The sequence below is a fragment of the Bidens hawaiensis genome, unplaced genomic scaffold, assembly GCF_021521415.1.
Source record: "Bidens hawaiensis isolate Kalapana, Puna unplaced genomic scaffold, B.hawaiensis_p1.1 tig00032179_1, whole genome shotgun sequence".
Classification (NCBI taxonomy): domain Eukaryota; kingdom Viridiplantae; phylum Streptophyta; class Magnoliopsida; order Asterales; family Asteraceae; genus Bidens; species Bidens hawaiensis.
The window spans coordinates 167,264-178,514 of record NW_027495477.1 but is presented as its reverse complement, the minus strand read 5'-3'; the positions used below and the strand labels follow the sequence as shown (position 1 = coordinate 178,514).

Here is an 11,251-nt window from a genome sequence, read left to right as displayed (position 1 = left end):
CATTCATTTAATTTAGTCAACCTTGGTGGTGTGTTTCTACGTTGCATCGGTCAAAAATGACTGTCTTATGGGATAATGACAGGGGTAGGTTTAATAAGTTCATTTTTATATGAGACCAAAGAATTTATCTATTATATATCATAAAAATAAATTAACCGGTCGACTATCTTCGTATGAAAACCCTTTAAAAAATGATATATTCTTTTAACTTTCTTCAGCAAACTCCTCTCAACTTCGTATTACATTAAATATATCCAAAGGCTCCTCAATTCTGACCAACCTTTAATACTTGCGAAAAGAATTAAGTTTTCAACAGAAGTACGTAGACATGGCGAAGTCTAGTACAATAGGGATCGGGATTGATTACTCAACAAGTTGCAAAACCGCGTTGAAATGGGCGATCGATCATCTTATTGATTCTGGAGACACCATCGTTCTCCTCATTGTGTTGTCGTCGAAGTCTGATTCTGTCGATAGTGCTGGATCACGTAAGTTGTTCCGTTTTGTTTCTTTACCTTGTATGTTTATTGGGCTCCTAGCTTCTCGTTAAGAGTTTCCTGTTTTAGTTTTTCTTTAATCTTGGCCGTTCCAAAAAAAATGTAATTTAATTTATTAATTTTTCTGTACGTCAGTTCCAACTTCCAATAGTTTTATTGATTAACGATTGTGATAAATAATGGATATTCAGGTTTGATACAATTCGGTGAGCATGCCCTCCACTGTAAGGAATTGCCGGGATTCAAGTATCGTCATGACTGGGTTAGAGATGTGTTATGGGATGTGCTTAGACGTGCCGGGATCTCAGCCAAAAAAGAGGCACCTGTTAACTTTTTGACTGATCCGCGTGAGGGAAGATCTACCCTGCGTCCTGCGGATGTTCTTGTGTTTGGCTGGGCAGGGGGTAAGCATGCGTGTGTTGACCTCACTGGGGTGTCCCCGTTGGTGGGGCTGAGAGACAGTGGCTTCGTACCGGGACAGACGGTTTTGAGAGCGGAGTCTAGGAAGGTTGTTAAGCATGAGACATCGTGTTTGGAGAATCAACACGTGTTCATTCCATTTGCCTTCGACACTTTTGGATCCCTAGCTCCCGAGGCGGTTCGCTTCTTGGAGCGGGTGCAGAAGGTGGTCCACAGTGACTCGCAGAGCCCGAGGAACCAAGGATTTATATTTAGTAGATTAGGCTTTGCGATTCAAAAGGGGATAGCGGCGCAGCTTGTTGCTCGCTTACCCATTATCCAGATGTAGTTCGGTTTGTGTTATATATAAAAAGTGGAGTTCAATGATATCCACGTGTGCAGGAAATATGGTGTGACCCTCGATTCCGAGCTTTTTAATGTGCTTGAACTTGTTTCCACGGCTAAAAAGGTAAACATAATCTCCATTGAAACATAGTATCTGTCGAGTTTAAGAATTTGTTTATTAATTACTTATTTTGGTTTCAATTTTGATAATCGGTGCATCCTACTATTTTATTTTTATGAGCTCATAGGACCGGTCAATATCATGTTTACACCTCATGCGATTATGGTAACATGATATAGTATCTATCGGGTTGCGGTTTATTCGATTAGAATATGTTTTGGTAATTTAAAAATGAATTCAGGTGGTTTAAAACTGAAAACCTAATTCAAATTCAGTTCGATTTCGACAATCACTTTTTTTTTCTTATGTTACAGTTTTAACTTACTTTTTATTTTTTAATTATTTATTATTGAAACGAGTTGGGATAAATAAGATTCCATTAAAATTGTAATAGGAGAGTAAATGATAAAAATTAAATAACCATTATTTGTTATGCTAGTTATTCGGTTTGAACAAATTTTAGCTCTTGATAAGCTGAACCAAAAACCGAATTTATAATTCGGTTTGGTATTCGATATGTTTTAGTTTACTAGATCAATGGAATCATGTTTCGAACATGAGACATCTTCTAAAGGTGAATCAAGTGCTTATCAATTATCATTGTATATGAACCATATGTGATTATTTTTAAGGAGGGGGGTTTTATTGGTTTACTTACCAGTTACATTATTATTCTATTTGTAATTTATTATTAACAATGTTTATTTGATTTGGGCCCAAAGGCTAATGTGGTGGCAAAGATTTATTGGGGCGATCCGAAGGAGAAATTGTGTGAAGCTGTAATTCATCTCAAGCTTGACGCTATTGTGATCGGTGGCAGAGGGCAGTGTGAGTCAACTACCACAATAAGGTAATTACGATTCTCAGTATCGACAATCTAAAATTTTATTATCGTTATTAGAATATCACGAAAATGACCATTTTTAATACCAATAATATTAGTTGTTCACGTTTTTCATTATATACACACACATGCATAAGTTACATATTCCAAGAACGAAAGAACAAAATATGTGTGTATATCACTTATGTGATCATGAGATACACAACATCTCAACCCTAAAATCTAAAATCTCCCTAATCTTACACTTACAAGGATTTAAATCTACTAACTCATTTTTAAAGGAGCAAATACCATACCAATAAACCACTAAGTTATGAGTCACCTCTTAGCCCTTGTATGTGCTATGTGCTTTATCTTATCGAATCAACATAACTTTCATTAATATCATATGATATGCCCCCAGTAATACTCGTATATTTTGATACACATTCTTTAGTTTGCTGACCATAACTCACGTAAACATTCGCATTTCTACTTCATAATGGTATTATTATTATTTTCGAACTTTATATGTGTTACAGGGCTTTACTTGGGAGCACAAGCAGCCATGTGGTGCGTGACGCCAGATGTCCCGTCACCGTTGTAAAGTAGACACCAAATGCCATTGGAATCTTGACACACTAAAACTACCTTAATGTATGTGTTACTTGTTATTTCGTGCGATAAACATGGGACCACAGTGCCACGTGAAGGAATTGAGAATAAAATTTACACAACTTGCTTGCTTTTTAGCGGCAACTTCATAAAATAATAATTAAGTTTCAAAAGTGTTTTAATTAGATAACTCAACTTTAAAAAGTGTTTCAACTAAGTCACTTGTAAGGCCAAAAAATGTGGCTTGCGATATCAAATTACGAAAATCATTAATTATATTATGGTCAAAAAAATAATTAAAGCCAACGAGAAAATCGGACACAAAACGAGAGCTTCGGGAACACGCGTTTAGCTTCAACGGGAGGGGATCTTCTAGATATGTTTAGCTATAAATAGGGAATATTGTTGTTCTTTATTTGAGTGTGTTATGCACGTATGTAAATCACCACCCAAGGGGAGCTCACCTTGGGTGGGTCGGTTCTAGTTTAATGTTATTAATCTTTTACTGATTAGGGAGTCGTTCACTATACTTATTATCTTTATATTTTTGTTCGATCGTTTGATTTACCGCACCCGTCTCGACACGTTTATCGAGAGCAAAACCGTTCGGTGGTCGTTATGGGACCTACATCACTCAACTTTCATATTTTTATTAAATTAAAGGTTTTAACATGTGTTTTTAGCATTTTGCTTTTTTGTTTCACATAAGAAATCTTTTTATCTTTTTTTTATGTTGACGTTGAGTGGCGACGTGAATTTTATTTTTTATTTTTGAATATTTATACAATTAATGTTTTTTAAAATTTTTTAAATTAAACTATATATATTGCAAATTCCGACCCCCACATCTTATCCTCCATTTCTTTCTTAATGCGCAAAAATATTGGTGTGACTCAATTTGATGATTTAGTGACCTGATTTAAGGAAAATATGCATATGTGACCAAATTGAAGTACTTTTGAAAGTTGGTTATTATTTTATGAGATATTCCCTTTTGTATTAATATTTTAAAACGATAGCCTATACTATGTTATTTAATATTTACTTGTGTGTTGTGACGCGCTGGTGTGTTTGTATGTGAAGACTGTATGGATATACGTTTACTTTTCTAGTCCGTGACACACGATTAGAATCAACTAGTGTTCACACCTGCGCGTTGCGGCGGGGGAGTAAAGCGGTTTATTATACACCGGCTTCACTTCAAATTATTAAGTCATCACCACCACTATCGCCTTCAGTCACCATCTATTCTCCTGTGGCCAATAACATTTATGAACCATTAAGAAAACTCAGGCGTTGCAGCAAGGTTATGAACCAAGCCAAGGAGCACCAATGCCACACCACTGCCATCGAACGCCAACACTGGAAAGGTTGTGTAAAAAAAGAAATAATAAACAAAAAAGTAAACCGAACGAAAAGTAGACGTATAACGTTGAACCACGTACACGAAATGTAAAACATTGGAAAATGACGAAGTTGATATAGAACCTGCACGTTGTGACATAGTTGAACCACACACGCACGTTGCTCCATGTTACTCGCAAAAATTAGACCGAAATGTAAAATGAAAATTTTGTTAAAGATGAATAGTATATGGAACCAAAGTTGACAGTAAAAGAGTATTGATGTTAAATGATAGAAAATGTAAAATTATGAAGGTTAAAAATTAATAAAAATTAAATAAATAAAACTCCTACATGGTTAAAACCATTTAAGGCAATGTTACAATTAACTATGCGCAACATCTCTCACAATCTATAATATATATAAACGAAAACATAAAAATCTTACGTGTCGCGATGTGGTCGTTCCCCCTTTTTTTGGAGTCACCAGATTTGCTTGATTTTCAAATGAAGGTTTCTCATGTATTTGACCCGAATTAATGGGTATGGGTCTTACCAAACCCAGGTATTCCTTAAACGGGTTATAACATCTTATTAAATTAAAATTATTCTCACCAAATTATTGATGTAAAAAATCCTATAAAATAGGATATACTAAAAATTAATATCTTATTTATTTTTTAAAAGATATATATATTATTTAATTTAGAAAACCAATTTTACAGTAAAAAAAACGGGTATTGGGTCTCATCAAACCATAAGTATATTATTAACTTTCATAAAATATTATTTATAATTAAAAAAACCAATTTTATAGTAAAAAAAATAAACGGGTCTTAGGTCTCATCAAAACCATATAGCTTTTAAACCGAGTTATAACATCTCATTTATTTGTAAAACAATTTATCATCAAAGCATAAGTATATTTTTAACTTTCATACAATAAAAAAAATATAAATTCAAAAAATAAATAAATATTAAAACAAACAATATAAAACATCCCCCGTAATACGGGGGGATAAAAACTAGTTATATATATATATATAGGGTGGTTAATGTACACTAATAGGTTATCATACATTACATACGAGACAATCTGGAACGTTCAAAAGGAGGTGGTGGCATAATTGTAATTAACTTGCAATTGACAATAAACCGGTTATCAAAAGGGCAATTCCATCCAAAAAATATAGCAGTTTAACCTCCACCTTCGCGAATCAGTTTCCCCAAATTCACTCCCCAAATCCATTTTCATAAAACCCTCGAGATTCCGTTTTCGCAATTGACCGATTATTTCGAAAGATCCGTGAATCAAAAAACAATGGAACTAAATGCGAGCTCGGCAGGAAATCCTAATTCAACTAAGCTTGTGGTTAAGAATAAAGAACGAAGGTCAAAAGCAATTAACGACCGACATCAGAACGTGCAAAAATCTGGTAATATATCTTCCATTTTGGTAACCTAGAACGTATATTTGAAGTAGGTATGAATTTGTTAGTTGTTAGTTATATGTTACAATAAACAAAAATTATCATAAAACTGTTACTGAGACTTGTTGAAATGAAGCAGAACGTGTTTATGTTAAAATTTGTTATTAAAAAAAATGTTGGGTTAATAAAAAAAATTTACAGAAATTATGAGAACGTTTAAAAAAATTTAGGTATTAGATAGTGTATTGGTTAACACTGGTCATAATTTTGTGTATGAAGATGTCGAAATAAAAGAGGAATGAAGATGCAATTGAGGAAAAACAGCACGAACCTGCAAATAAGAAAGCGAAAACTAAACAAGCTGAAGATAGAAATTCCGACTCCGACTTTGAAACACCAATCAAATCCTTGAAATGTAAAAAGAAAAAGGTCGATAACAAGCAAGATGAAAAAAAGAAAAAAAAGGGAAAAGAAAGAGTATTACAATTCTGATTCAGATTTTGAGACACCAAGGAAAAAAGCCAAGAATCAAAAACCTCAAACAACACGTTGTAGAAAACGTTTTCAAGAATATATAGATAGAAAACTTTGGATGAGGTGTGCACCTGGAAATATCTATGAAGCAATTAAAGTGATGAAAGAAAAAGAAAAAAAATGGATTGAAGAAATGGGATTTGGGTCATTGTTAAAAATGAAGATTACCACAATTACTGGTCGACTGGCATATTGGTTGGTTATGAACTATGATCCTGATTTAAATGAACTGAATATGGGAAACCGTATTGTTAAGATAACACCACAATTAGTTCATGAGGCTTTTGGGATACCAATTGGTGGAGTAACAGTGGTAGAAAAAAACAGACCAAGAGTAGGCTCAAGCATTTGTGCAGATATGTTTAGAAACCAATTTAAGCAATCAAGGATAAGTATACAAAATGTGTTGGATAGAATGAAAAAACATAATGGAAAAAGAGAAGAGTTCAAACTGAATTTCCTTGTGTTGTTTAACACATGCATTGGGTTGATAACGAAATCTACAACAGTGAATTTAATGTTTGTCACATCGATTGATGACTTTTCAAGAATCTCAAAAACAAATTGGTGCAGCTACATGATTCATAATTTGAATAGATCAAAAAACGACTGGAAAGGTATAAAAGAAAACGGAAAACAAGAACAATTCAATGGTCCAGCAACATTGCTTGCAGTGATTTACACACACGAGTATCAGAAACGTCATGGATCATTTGAGAAACCAATCAGAAGCCCAGCAATTAGCTACATAACCTCAGCAACTCTTATGAGCATGGATAGCTACTTGTATAATAATGGTCCATTATCTGATGCCGAGGAAGACAACGAAGACTCATGTAAGTACCTATTAATTTCTAATGTTAGAAATATAATTATTGATACTATAAAAAATTATTTTATATTTGAAATTACCTAAAATAGTGAATGATGGTCCTTCAAAAATTAAACCAACTGAAAGGATAAGGTACTGATGATAACTGGAGCTTGCAATGAGAAAGAAATAATCAATGAACAAGTGAGTGAAGGTAAAACAAGCCATGATCAATTGGTGGGAAAAAATGCAACTGATGTGGATAATGTTCTGATGATCATTGATGCTGGAAAGGAGAATGAAAAATTTGAAAATGATCATCGATTGGCTTTGCTGTTCAAAAGGGGGTTGCAGCGCAGCTTGTTGCCCGTTTGCCTGCCACTTTATTGTAATCGTTTTATAGTAAATTATATAAAACTTCGATTGTGATGGATTCAGAAAGAATCATGGTAAGTAACTATTACTTTCTAATGTTAAAAATAGCACTACTGATGCAAAACTTAATTTTTTTAATTTGAAAAAAATACCAAAACAGTTGATGATGTTCCTTCAAATATTGAACAAATTGAAAAAGATAAGGTTCTGCTGATCACTGGAACTTGCACCGAAAAAGAAATTAACAATCATCAAGTGACTGAACATGCAACAAGAGTGGAAGATCATCAAGATGAAGAAGAAAAAAATGAAATTGCGAACAAAGAACAAAATGAAAAAAATGTTGAAGAAAATTTGATGATGCCTATAGGGACAGCAACTCAAGAAATAATAGACTACTACTCTACCCCTCCACAGTTGTCTGGATTGTCTGCATATATACCTAAAGAAATTTTCACCGAAGAGGAACAGGTAAAAGTTCTAAAGCATACAAAACATTTCTCTTATAAAAAAAATTATTAACTAAAATATATATTACAGAATTGGAACAAAGAAATGGACACAAAATTAGAGGAATTTGATAAAATTGTCTCTCAAATCGATGAGTTGGTAAAAAGAGGTAAAGAAAGACATGGAACAAACATATGGTTATTTGACAGGAGTTGTGCTTGGGAAGCTAAATTCAATCATAACCATTGTTCCAAAAAAACACCATTTGGATCTCAATCTGAAGGAGGAGGCCTAAATGAATTAGGTAAACACCATTTGTTTCCCTTAATTGTGTATACTACAATACCTAACCCCTGTATAAATTATAGTTGCAGTAGTTGATCTTTCAATAAGTCAAAGCAACTGTGGTGTGGATTCATTGGATGCCAACAAGGGAGACAAAGAAGTGGATAATCAGAACAAAGGTAAAAACATCTTGAATACACGTTCTCATACGTTTTAGAGTTAGAAAACTTTGGTATTTATTAAGTATTTTAAACGACATAAGCTGATGTGAGCCAAGAACATGAAAATCCAAAAACCTTAGCCAATGAGGTAGAAAATGATGTTGGCAACGTAGTTGAGGACAATGAAGTTGCTGTGAGACAAGACAATGAGGAGCAAAAAGATGTAGCAAATCAGTGGGAAGAAGAAAATGAGAAACAGCAACATACAGGTAAAAAATTACATTTGGTTTATACGTTCTCAAACGTTTTAACATTTAATTTTTAATATTTTTTATTATATAAACAGATGATGTAACCAAAGATGATAATGATGCTGTGATAAAACAAGATGTAAGCCAAGAAGATAAGAATCAGGGTAATGAAGTGGCACAAAATGTTGTAATCAAGGTAAAAACAAAATCTGCTATTAAAATGGTGTTTCTTATACGTTCTGCTCATCAACTTTTTGTCTTTATTATGTATAAAAAACCATGTGCCACGAAAATAAGACGTAAGACAAGACCATGAACAACCAAAAAATGTTGAGAATCAAGTTGGAGTAAACAACGAACAAAAAGAAGGTAACAAAAAAACATCTCAATTGTAGGTTCTTATACATTCTATTACAGTATATCTCAAATTTTTTTATTTATTATGTATTTAAAAAAACAAATATAATGTGAGCAAAGTAGATGTGAGAACCCAACTGGGAGTATCCAACGAGACAGAAAATAAACAAGAAGATATGAATCCAAAAAGCTTAACAAAAAAAGTAGAAAAGGTCATTGAGAATCAAATGGGAGTAACCAAAGAGCAAGGAAAAACACAAGGTAAAAATAAAAGACTTTCTAGTATATTAATTTTCGTTACTAAATCTTGTTTAATTTGATATTAGAAAATCTTTCAAACACAAAAAAGTTGTTTGAAGATAATGAGACACAGGATGGCTCTGCAGATGAGGGAGATCAAACTCAAGGTAACAAGGCATTTAAGAACGACGATGGTATGATACAAACTGCTGATATAATTCAAGGTAAGTTTTTATTTTAAACTATTGATTATGTTAAAGTAAAAGTGAAAAATCATTACCATAAAATTGTAGTGACAGAACTTGAAGAAAAAAATGAAGAAAAGAGATGCAGTCAAGGTGCAAAAACCCAAGACTTTGCTGAAAGACAAACAGGAGAACCCATTCGAGGTAATCAATTTAAACACTTTGTATTTTTAAAAACATTTTTTGTTATTTTGATAATATACAAACAAAAAAAAATTAAAAACAAAAAATGGTATGCAGTTACAGAAGTGGAAGAATTAAATGCAGAAATTTGTGAGAGAACAAATACCAACGACTCTACTCAAGGTATTAACAAAAAAGTTTTATATATACAAAGAACACACACAAAAAAATTATATATTATAACTTAGTTGTACTATAGGGCTGGTTGATGTTAATGTTGAAGAAGACTATGAATACGACAGTGAAGACTTGGATTCAGTGATAAGGAACACTTTTTTTCAATCAAACAACACAATGTAGAACTCCTAAGTCTAAATCAAAAAAATTGACCCTTGTTACTACATCTCCCACACCAGCTGCAATTAATCAAAAAATTAATAAACTACAACGAGAAGAAAGAGAAAAAAGACTAGCACCAGCCTTGAAATCACCTTACCTGAACCGGGAAATTGGAATGACTGAAAAAATAACAACTGATGAGCGGATTGTTTCACGATTTGTTATTTCTGATCTTTCTGATGAGCATAAATTTGAAGTGATTTACAAGTCAGAATTCGTCACTGCTTTCAAATTTGTGTTTGAATGCTTTTGTCCGGATATATACATCTCGGCTGGAGCTATGGACATTTACACCGAATTGTTGAATCATGAAGAGAAAAAGAGAGATGAAAAATTATCCCCGTTAAGATTTTTTGCTACGTCAACGCTTATAGTAAGTATTACTCTTTAATTTTATATATGCTACAAAATATATATAAATATTAATCTTATCAAAATTTGTTGTTGATACATGAAGCCAAGCATTTACTATTTAAAGGAAACTGACGTCAGCAATTATAAAATACTGGAAGTTTTCACAGACAACCTTGACAAGATATTGGCTTTACATAAATAAAAGTCTCTCGACCCAGTTACGCTGTTTGTTGTGCCAATAATTTTTTAAGACCATTTCTATGTGGTTGTTTTCATTTTGAAAACAGATACAATCGTGCTGATTGACAACATGGCAAACGGTGATATATCAAAAAATGCTACCTTTAAAACAGCTCAAGAAAAAAAACAGATGCTACAAAATAAGCTATGGAAGTAAGATACAAGGGTGTCCCAGAAAAACTGGTAAACATTTAAACATTCAAATAAACTGATTAAATTAGTATATTAAAAAAATAATAAAATACGTTGTTTGCCCGCAGAGGGATGTTTTTTGCATGTACTTGTTGAGAAAGAAGCACTCGATTGCACCAAGGTTGGAAATATCACAAATCAAGAGGCTGCAAATGGATTGGAGAACAAAAAACAACGTACTCGATTGTGGTGTGTTCACTATAAGACACGTGGAAACTTACAAAGGGAAGTATCCATGGACATCCGGATTTTATAAAGAGTGTCCAAGGCATAAACGACAACTAAACGATTTGAGGGTAAAATACATGTCAAAGGTGTTACTATCCAACATCAACAAAGCCAAATCCGATTTAGTTAGACTAGCAAAGGAATTTGATGCATCATCTGACAACCAACTATTCAGTAACAACATGTTAACTGCTAAAATTGATGAGAGGCAAGACGAATAAACCAGACATATGAGAAAAAGATTGGGGAAAGCAAGTTTGACATGTTTATTATATTTTTGTATGGAAATAACTTTTTAATGAATTTGTGCTTATAACTTGGTAGTTCTAAATAACTTGGTTTAATTTGGTTTCATTATAGTTTGTTGCTTATACGTTCTATCATATTTTTTATGGAAAAGACAGTGAAATCTTGGCTTAATTAGATGAGTTTG

The 11,251-nt window shown here is 33.0% G+C and overlaps 1 protein-coding gene across 1 annotated transcript; it reads left to right on the top strand.

The window, feature by feature from the left end:
* The first annotated feature begins 328 nt into the window (after positions 1-328).
* On the top strand, positions 329-2,797 carry LOC143583231 (universal stress protein PHOS32-like). Its single transcript, XM_077065596.1, has 4 exons — positions 329-488; positions 1,271-1,365; positions 2,085-2,212; positions 2,728-2,797. The coding sequence occupies exons 1-4, from the start codon at positions 329-331 to the stop codon at positions 2,795-2,797; spliced, it is 453 nt and encodes a 150-aa protein (XP_076921711.1).
* Positions 2,798-11,251: the final 8,454 nt, after the last annotated feature.

Bases quoted from the DNA above. Each gene is read 5' to 3' on its own strand.
- LOC143583231 (XM_077065596.1), top strand. From the start codon at position 329: ATGGCGAAGTCTAGTACAATAGGGATCGGGATTGATTACTCAACAAGT. The intron at 489-1,270 runs GTAAGTTGTTCC...ATATATAAAAAG, and splicing joins TGTCGATAGTGCTGGATCAC to TGGAGTTCAATGATATCCAC. The intron at 2,213-2,727 runs GTAATTACGATT...TATGTGTTACAG, and splicing joins GAGTCAACTACCACAATAAG to GGCTTTACTTGGGAGCACAA.